Source organism: Crinia signifera, chromosome 6 (genome assembly GCF_055691185.1).
Source record: "Crinia signifera chromosome 6, ASM5569118v1, whole genome shotgun sequence".
In the NCBI taxonomy this organism is placed as follows: Eukaryota; Metazoa; Chordata; class Amphibia; order Anura; family Myobatrachidae; genus Crinia; species Crinia signifera.
Window position 1 is genome coordinate 27046964 of NC_139222.1, and position 12354 is coordinate 27059317.

The window sequence follows — 12354 nt, forward strand, 5'->3', positions numbered from 1 at the left end:
CATTTGCAGGTATGTATAGCATATTGGGGACCACAAGCTTCCCTTTTACCAGAATCTACAACTAAAGGATATATTGATAGATTGCCTAAAAATAACAGGTTGTAGTAATAGATATCCTGAATGGAACCGGAAAAATCCATATAAACCTGGTTAACGTCCCAGCCAGATGCTAATGATTAACAAATGGAGCGCACATCCGGAAACAGTTGGAACGCAGAAAGCGGAAGTGATTTTAGACTGCGGAAGCAGAGTCTGGTCCGGGCGGGCGCATGCGCGGTAGGTGGTGGGGTGGAGGAGGCGGCGCCCAGGCTGTAAAACCGGTAATTAAACTTATTGCCCCTACTCTGTGTCACTCACCTACAGGAGCTGCCTCTGGTGTCCCGGGGATGTGTGCCCCATCTGTCATCTCCCCCCCCCCCCCCCCCCCCCCCTCTCTCATATGTGACCAGTGTCACCATCCCTGTCCCCTACTGCCCCTATATACTGTATGTACCTGTATATCCCACCCCTTATATCACCTACTGCTCCTATATACTATATGTACACTTGTATATACTATATATACACCTGATGCTCAACATCGCTCCCCTGCACACACACGCAGAGGAGCATGTAAATTAGATTAACCCCCAAAATGCCATTTACTACCTTTCCCCCTGTGTCTTAATGACTCTGGAACAGAGATTTTCGGGTCATGAGAACAATGTGACACGTGGTCTGTCCAGCAGGTTTTTCTCTTTGCAATTTCTCCCCAACAACAGTTCAGGAAGAGTAAGTAGACTTATACCCCTTTCACATTCGCAGTCCCGGGTCATACCCGGGACTGTGTTCCCAGGTGGAACCCGAGACACTACCTGGGAATGTACCATTTCACACTGGCCACCCGACCCGGAATGAAGTCAGGCGGGTGGCATCATCTGGAGGCTTGCCCGGTGCGGCGCTGGGAGGTGTCAGCACCTCCCAGTGGTGCATTTTCACTGCAGTGAACGGGATCTGGGTCACGCTGAACCGGAATACCTGTTCACACTGACCGCATCCCGTGTCGATTCCGGGATCTACCCAGGTCAGGACCTGGGTAGAGATCCCGGAATGCTGAAGACGGGATATTCGTCCAAGACCCTTTCACACTGCACTAAATCCCGGGTTGCCCACAAAAATGGTGGGTTCGCCCAGAAAACCGCTGCATGGGGTGGACGGCTGACATCAGCTCCCTCCCCGTTCTCGGTTGTAACCCTCAAATGATTTCTCGCGCATTGCAAGTCCTGCTGGAGTGTCAATAAAGTTCAAATGTCTTAAATGAAGAAATGGACTGCCCCCAAGCCAATGTCAGCCTACACTGCTGTATACCCAGGGTAGAGTAATGTAACACATTGATCAGAAATTGAGACCTCTGAGGTTTTACACTTTCCCTCTGGACACCATCAGCTCATTAATGGTCTTTATGTAATCCCTTAGCGGGCACCCCGGAAACAAGAGATTACTCCAGTGAGCTGTAGAGATGGGATGCAGTTAAAATCCCGGCGATGGACACTTTCTCCCTCCGTGGGTGTCCACGGCACCCCTGGTGGGAGAATAAATTAGCGTGCTGAGCGGAGCGAGCCCGCAAGGGGGGGCGATCCACGTCCCCCTCTTGTCGGGATTTCGGCGGTTGGGATTCCGGCATCGGGATTTTGAACGCTGGGCTCCCGACCGCCGGGATTTCATACTGAATCCCTAGAGATCAGCACTGTGTTCATGCTAGCAGCCTGCAGTTCATCATTCCCGCCTGCAGTGTCGCTCTCTGCTGCGGTGCCTCTAGCACAGTGTGGTCTGTATCTTAGCACTCAGACCAGTCCGTGCTAGAAGCAGCAAAGCAGGAAGCGACACTGCAGGCCCAAAAGAGGAACTGCATGGAAGGCGCAGACTACTAGACGAACACTACGGCAGCCATTATTAGGAAGATGTGCCTGAAGTGGTCCGTGTTTCCTCGCAATGTGGTTTATTTGTGTTTAGATTTCTTTATATCTGTTATGCTCATGTTGGTATATTTTTTTTTTTTTAAGTCATTTCCAGATCTGGACGCACCTCAATAATGTTATTGCGCCCCCCAATGACTTGCTCTTATGCCACATCCCCCAAGCTGATGTAAGTATTATTCGACAAACAGTAGGACTTTATTTACCCTCCCGCATGACTTTCAGTGTGTAAACAGATCTCTGCATCTCCTCCCTCCTCCTGCACGGTTCTTAAGGAGTAACGTGATTGCAGCTGTACTGAGCCTTTACAGCAGACTAACAAGTCCCCTTCATAAACGCTATATTGTATTCTCTTTCTGTAGACTGAGCAGTGAGGTTATGTGTTACCCAGCTTTAGGGCAATAGAGTCCAGCCTACATGGTCACAATTGTAATGAGCATGGACAAAGACAGGAGTCGTATGACTGAAAGGATACTGAATCTCACCCTGGAGATCATCTACCTGCTGACAGGAGAGGTGAGGGGAGAGTGTCACTGTGACATCATTGTGCTCAGGGGAAACTGGGAGTGTCACTGTGACATCATTGTGCTCAGTCACAAACATTACATGATATTTATTAGTGTCAGTCTCATTACAGGATTATGTACCTGCAAAGAAGTCAGGTGATCATGTGGCACCCAGTAGCTGCCCCCGTGTGTCAGGAGGAGGGAGCCGGACCCAGAGCCCCATCCCGGTGCCTCCACCTCACTCACTGATACATGAGAGAGACAATGAGCTGAAGATTCTTGAACTCACCGACAAGATCATCCAGCTGCTGACCGGAGAGGTGACTGCTGGGAATGGGGCATTATACAGTAACATCAGGGGGGGATGTGACCGGAGAGGTGACTGCTGGGAATGGGGCATTATACAGTAACACAGGGGGATGTGACCAGAGAGGTGACTGCTGGGAATGGGGCATTATACAGTAACACCGGGGGATGTGACCAGAGAGGTGACTGCTGGGAATGGAACATTATACAGTAACACCGGGGGATGTGACCGGAGAGGTGACTGCTGGGAATGGAACATTATACAGTAACACCGGGGGATGTGACCGGAGAGGTGACTGCTGGGAATGGGGCATTATACAGTAACACCGGGGGATGTGACCGGAGAGGTGACTGCTGGGAATGGGGCATTATACAGTAACACCGGGGGATGTGACCGGAGAGGTGACTGCTGGGAATGGGACATTATACAGTAACACCGGGGGATGTGACCGGAGAGGTGACTGCTTGGAATGAGGCATTATACAGTAACACTGGGGATGTGACCGGAGAGGTGACTGCTGGGAATGGAACATTATACAGTAACACCGGGGGATGTGACCGGAGAGGTGACTGCTTGGAATGAGGCATTATACAGTGACACCGGAGGATGTGACCGGCGAGGTGACTGCTGAGAATGGGACATTATACAGTTACACCGGGGGATGTGACCAGAGAGGTGACTGCTGGGAATGGGACATTATACAGTAACACTGGGGGATGTGATCAGAGAGGTGACTGCTGGGAATGGGACATTATACAGTAACCCTGGGGGATGTGACTGGAGAGGTGACTGCTGGGAATAGGGAATTATACAGTAACACCAGGGGATGTGACCGGAGAGGTGACTCCTGGGAATGGGACATCAAACAGTAACACCGGGGGATGTGACCGGAGAGGTGACTCCTGGGAATGGGGCATTATACAGTAACACCGGGGGATGTGACCGGAGAGGTGACTGCTGGGAATGGGACATTATACAGTAACACCGGGGGATGTGACTGGAGAGGTGACTGCTGGGAATGGGGAATTATACAGTAACACCGGGGATGTGACAAGAGAGGTGACTGCTGGGAATGGGACATTATACAGTAACACCGGGGGATGTGACCAGAGAGGTGACTCCTGGGAATGGGGCATTATACAGTAATATCGGGGGATGTGACTGGAGAGGTGACTGCTGGGAATGGTGAATTATACAGTAACACCGGGGATGTGACCGGAGAGGTGACTGCTGGGAATGGGACATTATACAGTAACAGGGAGGGATGTGACCAGAGAGGTGACTGCTGGGAATAGGGCATTATACAGTAACACCGGGGATGTGACCGCAGAGGTGACTGTAGGGAATGGGACGTTATACAGTAACACCGGGGGATGTGACTGGAGAGGTGACTGCTGGGAATGGGGAATTATACAGTAACACCGGGGGATGTGACCGGAGAGGTGACTGCTGGGAATGGGACATTATACAGTAACACCGGGGGATGTGACCGGAGAGGTGACTGCTGGGAATGGAACATTATACAGTAACACCGGGGGATGTGACAGGAGAGGTGACTGCTGGGAATGGGACATTATACAGTAACACTGGGGGATGTGACCGGAGAGGTGACTGCTGGGAATGGAACATTATACAGTAACACCGGGGGATGTGACCGGAGAGGTGACTGCTAGGAATGGGGCATTATACAGTAACACCGGGGGATGTGACCGGAGAGGTGACTGCTTGGAATGAGGCATTATACAGTGACACCGGAGGATGTGACCGGCGAGGTGACTGCTGAGAATGGGACATTATACAGTAACACCGGGGGATGTGACCAGAGAGGTGACTGCTGGGAATGGGACATTATACAGTAACACTGGGGGATGTGATCGGAGAGGTGACTGCTGGGAATGGGACATTATACAGTAACCCTGGGGGATGTGACTGGAGAGGTGACTGCTGGGAATAGGGAATTATACAGTAACACCGGGGGATGTGACCGGAGAGGTGACTCCTGGGAATGGGACATCAAACAGTAACACCGGGGATGTGACAAGAGAGGTGACTGCTGGGAATGGGACATTATACAGTAACACCGGGGGATGTGACCAGAGAGGTGACTCCTGGGAATGGGGCATTATACAGTAATATCGGGGGATGTGACTGGAGAGGTGACTGCTGGGAATGGTGAATTATACAGTAACACCGGGGATGTGACCGGAGAGGTGACTGCTGGGAATGGGACATTATACAGTAACAGGGAGGGATGTGACCAGAGAGGTGACTGCTGGGAATGGGGCATTATACAGTAACACCGGGGATGTGACCGCAGAGGTGACTGTAGGGAATGGGACGTTATACAGTAACACCGGGGGATGTGACTGGAGAGGTGACTGCTGGGAATGGGGAATTATACAGTAACACCGGGGGATGTGACCGGAGAGGTGACTGCTGGGAATGGGACATTATACAGTAACACCGGGGGATGTGACCGGAGAGGTGACTGCTGGGAATGGAACATTATACAGTAACACCGGGGGATGTGACAGGAGAGGTGACTGCTGGGAATGGGACATTATACAGTAACACCGGGGGATGTGACCGGAGAGGTGACTGCTAGGAATGGGACATTATACAGTAACACTGGGGGATGTGACCGGAGAGGTGACTGCTGGGAATGGAACATTATACAGTAACACCGGGGGATGTGACCGGAGAGGTGACTGCTAGGAATGGGGCATTATACAGTAACACCGGGGGATGTGACCGGAGAGGTGACTGCTTGGAATGAGGCATTATACAGTGACACCGGAGGATGTGACCGGCGAGGTGACTGCTGAGAATGGGACATTATACAGTAACACCGGGGGATGTGACCAGAGAGGTGACTGCTGGGAATGGGACATTATACAGTAACACTGGGGGATGTGATCGGAGAGGTGACTGCTGGGAATGGGACATTATACAGTAACCCTGGGGGATGTGACTGGAGAGGTGACTGCTGGGAATAGGGAATTATACAGTAACACCGGGGGATGTGACCGGAGAGGTGACTCCTGGGAATGGGACATCAAACAGTAACACCGGGGGATGTGACAAGAGAGGTGACTGCTGGGAATGGGACATTATACAGTAACACCGGGGGATGTGACCAGAGAGGTGACTCCTGGGAATGGGGCATTATACAGTAATATCGGGGGATGTGACTGGAGAGGTGACTGCTGGGAATGGTGAATTATACAGTAACACCGGGGATGTGACCGGAGAGGTGACTGCTGGGAATGGGACATTATACAGTAACAGGGAGGGATGTGACCAGAGAGGTGACTGCTGGGAATGGGGCATTATACAGTAACACCGGGGATGTGACCGCAGAGGTGACTGTAGGGAATGGGACGTTATACAGTAACACCGGGGGATGTGACTGGAGAGGTGACTGCTGGGAATGGGGAATTATACAGTAACACCGGGGGATATGACCGGAGAGGTGACTGCTGGGAATGGGACATTATACAGTAACACCGGGGGATGTGACTGGAGAGGTGACTGCTGGGAATGGGGAATTATACAGTAACACCGGGGATGTGACCGGAGAGGTGACTGCTGGGAATGGAACATTATACAGTAACACCGGGGGATGTGACCGGAGAGGTGACTCCTGGGAATGGTGAATTATACAGTAACAGGGAGGGATGTGACCGGAGAGGTGACTGCTGGGAATGGGACATTATACAGTAACAGGGAGGGATGTGACCAGAGAGGTGACTGCTGGGAAAGGGGCATTATACAGTAACACCGGGGATGTGACCGCAGAGGTGACTGTAGGGAATGGGACGTTATACAGTAACACCGGGGGATGTGACTGGAGAGGTGACTGCTGGGAATGGGGAATTATACAGTAACACCGGGGGATGTGACCAGAGAGGTGGCTGCTGGAAATGAGACATTATACAGTAACACTGGGGGATGTGACCGGAGAGGTGACTGCTGGGAATGGGACATTATACAGTAACACTGGGGGATGTGACCGGAGAGGTGACTGCTGGGAATGGGACGCTATGCAGTGTCTGGGTGATGACTGTATCATTGTATGTGTCAGGTTCCTATAAGGTGTCAGGATGTCACTGTCTATCTCTCCATGGAGGAGTGGGAGTATATAGAGGGACACAAGGATCTGTACGAGGATGTGATGATAGATGATTGCCAGTTCCTCACATCACTGGGTAAGGAAAGGCTTAATCATAGATATATAATATCAGTTGTAACCAATATATGTCCCTATATATATTATGTAGGGAAGCAGAGAGTAGATTGGAGAAAGTAGAACAGGAAAGCAGGAAGTAAAAAGAATGGAGGGAAGCAGGAAGTAGAAGTGGTAGAACGGAGGGAAGCATGGTGATGGAAAGCAGGAAGCAGAAGTTGTAGAATGTAAAGAAGCATTACGCAGAAGTGGTAGAATGGAGAGAAGCCAGAAGTAGAAGTGGTAATATGGAGGGAAACAATATGGAGGAAAGCAATGGGGGGAAGCAGGAAGTAGAAGTGGTAGAACGGAGGGAAGCAAGTTGGACAAAAGCAATGGAGGAAAGCAGGAAGTAGAAGTGGTAGAATGGAGAGAAGCAGGAAGTAGAAGTAGTAGAACGGAGGGAAGCAAGTTGGACAAAAGCAATGGAGAGAAGCAGGAAGTAGAAGTTGAATACAGCCTAATTATGTTCATAATACAGACGTGCATGTTGGTGACATTCTGACCAGATATGTCAGCATTTTGAATGCAGACAAAGTGACTGCACACCTTATATGCTGTATATAGTATAGCTGTTAGTTTTCATTCTAGCACCCGCCATCTTTGAAAACCCGTGCAGTTCCTCTTCCCTGCCTGGGGTGTCGCTGTCTGCTGTGGGGTTTCTAGCACAGGTCTGGTTTTCATATCAGTGCTGATATACAGACCACACTCTGCTAGAAGCACCACAGCAGACAGCGACACCCCAGGCAGGGAAGAGGAACTGCACGGGTTTTCAAAGATGGCGGGTGCTAGAATGAACACTAGCTGTAATATGCTATTTGCTACTCTATTACAAGGAGAATAGCATATTGGAACCCAACACACACATACACACAGACACTTGGCTGCAACATCTTTCGATCAGCCCCCATCTTTTTGGTGTCTTCACACTTCACTTTGTTCCCTCATTGGGAGCCATTAGCAGGAAGATGGAGGACCTTTTATTATGTAGATTACGAAATCTAGATAACAGTTCATAGTGTCCCAACCCATTATGTGCTGCTTGGAGCTACTGACTTAGGAACAGCTATTTTTATTTCTACACGGATGGAGTATATTCCATTGTCTTTATGCTATTATTTTATCTACTGTGTTTATTCCGAACAGGATTAACTAAAGCTTCAAAGTCATGTGGAGGATCCCGCTCCCAGATTTCTACACCAGATTGTACGAAAGAAGATCAAAGTGTGGGTTTAAATACCCAGAATGCTAAGCGTTTACCAGAAGATGAACGGTACGCAAGCAACAGTGTGGAGGCAGTCATTCATACACCTACAATTAGCCCACAAAGTATGTCTGCTCACATGGTGGAGGGACCAGTCTCCTGTGATGGTGGAGACGTGACAAACGCTGATAATTATACTCCCACAGGTCATACACCGTATACAGCTAATCCTATTAAGGAGGAACCAGACCTATATACTCCCACATGTCATACACAGTATACATCTCATGTTAAGGAGGAAACAAGTGATGGGGGAGACCTCACACACACTGACCTATATACTCCCACATGTCATACACAGTATACACCTACTCGTATTACAGAGGAATCAATCTCCTGGAGGGGCGGTAATCTCACCGTCACTGACGTCTTTATACCCAGTGCGCGCACACAATATGTATCTACTCATGTTAAGGCGGAATTGGTCTCCTGCGAAGACGCAAAGCTCAACCCAACAACTATTTATACTGACGGACATGATCAACTCCCCCAGAAGCCCCAGTCTAAGGAGAAGACCATCCTGTGTTCCGCCTGTGGGAAGTGCTTCAGATGTTTCTCCGAACTGGTCTCGCACCAGAGAAGCCACACGGGGGAGAAACCGTATTTCTGCTTCCTGTGCGGAAAGTCTTTCTCTCTGAAGCGGAACCTGCTGAGCCATAAGCGGATTCACAGCGGGGACAAGCCCTTCTCCTGCTCCGAGTGCGGGAAGGCCTTCATCAGCAACTCTCACCTCATCAAACACCAGAGGATCCACTCTGGGGAGAAGCCGTTCTCCTGCTCCGAATGTGGGAAGTGTTTCATCACCAGGTCGGATCTGATCCGACACCAGAAGATCCACACCGGCGAGCGGCCTTACTCCTGCCCCCAGTGCGGAAAGTGCTTCAAACGCAACTCTGACCTCATCAGGCACCAGCGGATCCACACGGGAGAGAAGCCCCATTCCTGCTCTGATTGCGGGAAATCCTTCGCTCTCAAATCGAATCTTTTAGTGCATAGGAGAGTTCACACGGGAGAGAAGCCTTATTCCTGCTCGGAGTGTGGGAAATGTTTCCTCAGCAAATCTCAGCTTCTTATTCACCAGCGGATTCACATAGGACGGAAGCCATATGCCCTGTCCGACTGTGGGGCCATCTCGTAGGGTTGTCCCTGTCGAACTTCATACTGTCCGCCCTATGACCCATACCTCACAGACGCTAAGTTATTTCCCTGTACGGAATAAGGAGAATGCCAGCTTGCTAAGGTAGCCTGATGAGGGAGAAGACGCTGGCACTGGGCCGGATTCCAAAAGCGTCTTTTGGGCACAGCTGCTGTGGGAGAATATGCGAATGCCTCAGCAGGCTTCTGGTGTAAAGACACTCCTTCTGCAGGAGGTCCGCACACACTGTGAGGTAGATGTATGAAGAGTGATAAGGGAGAAGTGGCCCTTGGCAACCAATCAGCTGCTCTGTATCATTTTATATTATGCAAATTATAGATGTTACTTCAGTGTTGATTGGTTGCCATGGGCCACTCCTCCTTCCTTATCACTGCTTATCTACCCCTGAAGTTGCCATACATTACTGTGACTTCTCGCAGCTGCGCATCTTCATTCACCCATTGAACTGAGCGCACTTTAGCACTGATATTTATTTATTACCAGATATTTATATAGCGTACACGTAGGCCCTTATTCTGGTCTGTTCGCAAGGGCTTTGATGGTTGCGTATGGTTGCATGTGGCAGGGGCATATGCGTACTCCAGGTGCGTGCGTCCACGATAGACTGTGTGCGGGGGGGGGGTGGCCCGGCCCATTAGCAAATGGGAACACCCAGCGTTTCATGGCTGAAACAGAAGTCCAGTTGCGATGTCCTTTGTATGGTTTCTCCGTAAACCCCATCTGATTACCCTACTTCTGCACTTAAATGGAATATTGAATCCAATAGAAATCGGTTTCCTCTGGGCCCTGTCGGACAGCCAGGCGTAGGTCTTTCTATCTCAGGTAAGTATTGGCCATGGAGAAACTACATGTCCCATCATGCCTTGCCGCGGTTTTGCTATTAGGGAATGCTAAAACTGTGGCAAGGCATGCTGGGATAAGTAGTTTTACAACAGCTGGAGGGTCACAGTTTGGACAGGCCTGTCCTAAAGCCACACTGCTGCAGGTCTCTTTGCATTAAGATGAAGCTTGGATGTATATAAACTGTTTACATGCTGAGGTCAGATTTCCTGTTTTTCTACTGGTTTTATAAACACAATGGTTAGTAAATCCAAGATTTCTATTCTTTCCTGTGTTAAATAATCGATGGTCGGTCGAATGGTCTATTGGCGTCTAAATGGTAATTCCGAATCCGACACTTACCACAGTATATTTACCCCTTGGGGTCAGTAAATTAGTAAAGATGGGGGTTGTATTACAGGAACACTTTCTGTTGCACTAGTTACGATGACGGTGGGGACTTATATGCACTATGAATGAAATTCAAACAGTGGTATCCTGGCACTCCTCCTGGCTCCTTATGAAAAATGTCCCTCACAAAATGGCCGCCCCCTTATAGCAGACCGTTTTTAAGGATGCTAGAGGAGGCTGCCTCCTCTAGCACCCTTAAGGGGGCGGCCATTTTGTGAGGGACATTTTTCATAAGGAGCCAGGAGTAGTGCCAGGATACAGACTAGTAGATCTACTTGCCTTATATGAAGATTATGAGATAGATGTATCAGAGATAGGAGGGAATTAAAGTACCAGCCAATCAGCTTTTTGCCATTACTTGCCACAATGTGTTTATAATCAGGATGTTTCTCTCGCCTCTACTCCTGGGAGAGGCCACGACAATTCTCAATGGTTTCACGTCCTGTTATGTTATACTGGGGACCCTAATCAATTTTTTTGCAGTCAGTGAATAAATACTTGAAATATTTTTCTGACTTTTCTGTACTTTGTCATCTGTGTCCTTAACTGAGAGGCTTCAACATTTTTGCACAAAATTTACTATTTTTGTACTAAACGCGGCAACAATAAGAGCGGCAGCCATTTTCTTGTGGTTCAAACTTTCCTGTCATGAGCCTACCGGCTCTCTGTTCTTCCATAACATTGGTGTCAGCCATGGCTGGGATGTCTAGCTAGGTGATGTTAACTGGATAAGGCTATCCATGGCTGAACATAGATGGTTAAATAAAATAAAAAATGACTGAGGTAAAATTTGTTTACCTGTGCTCATTCAAGGATATCCTTATAACCTGGCCTGTTATACTCCTTTCACAGCGTACCTCGGACCTGGGTTGGTGACATATGGACCCGGTTCGAGGTGCAGTGTGAAAGCTTATTTATATCCCGGGTCGACCAACCTGGCAATTCGACCGGGATTATATCAAGAGTTAAACCCAGCTACCCGGGTTTAATATGAAAGTGTCGGTCTTGGGTCTGACCTGTGTTTGCGATGTGAAAGTGGTATTATGGTGCGTTGCGGATCGAGTTTGGGGACCATCGATGTAACCAAATACATTAATTTTTTTAGGCTATTTATCTATGTCTGCTAATCCAGAGAAAGGCCTAAAATGCTCAATGTAACATTTCCCCAACTCCAGGGGGTTATTCCGGTTCACTCGCAAAGGAAAATTCACTCTCAGAGGAACAAAACCATATGCACTGCAGTAACTTGTGCAGAGAGAGTTACATTTCGGTGGGGTGTGTACTTCAAACTGATATCTATTTTGCAGTGTAAAAATAAAGCAGCCAGTATTTACCCTGCACAGAAACAAAATAACTCACACAAATCTAACTCTCTCTGCACATGTTACATCTGCCCCACCTGCAGTGCACATGGTTTTGTCCATCTGAGAGTGAACTTGCCTTTGCGAGTGAACCAGAATAACCCCCTCAGTCCCCAGAGACCCCTAAGAGCGCATCAAGCCAATGAGAAAACATGTAAATAAAAACAAAAACACCTCGTTGACCATTTGTGGCGACCGCGGTCATGTTGGCGTTTTGTACCAGTTGGCCATATCGACTTGTTATCTAGATACCGTATTATTCAGTCTTAATAAGTGCTGGATTTTGGCCTATATCTGAATTTTTTTTTATTTAAATATTGATATTTGACCTTCTGTGTTTCTGGTATGTC

General features: G+C 48.8%; 1 protein-coding gene across 1 annotated transcript in view; it reads left to right on the top strand.

Annotated features, from left to right (window-relative positions):
• Positions 1-250: 250 nt before the first annotated feature.
• Positions 251-12354, top strand: part of LOC146010154 (uncharacterized) — a 62545-nt gene continuing 50441 nt past the window's right edge. Inside the window, exons 1-6 of the mRNA XM_083151115.1 lie at positions 251-320; positions 2043-2124; positions 2318-2471; positions 2593-2781; positions 6853-6976; positions 8140-9347. Of these exons, the coding sequence (XP_083007241.1) occupies positions 2373-2471; positions 2593-2781; positions 6853-6976; positions 8140-9347 (1620 nt within the window). The 5' untranslated portion in view covers positions 251-320; positions 2043-2124; positions 2318-2372. The remainder of the gene's footprint in view (positions 321-2042; positions 2125-2317; positions 2472-2592; positions 2782-6852; positions 6977-8139; positions 9348-12354) is intronic.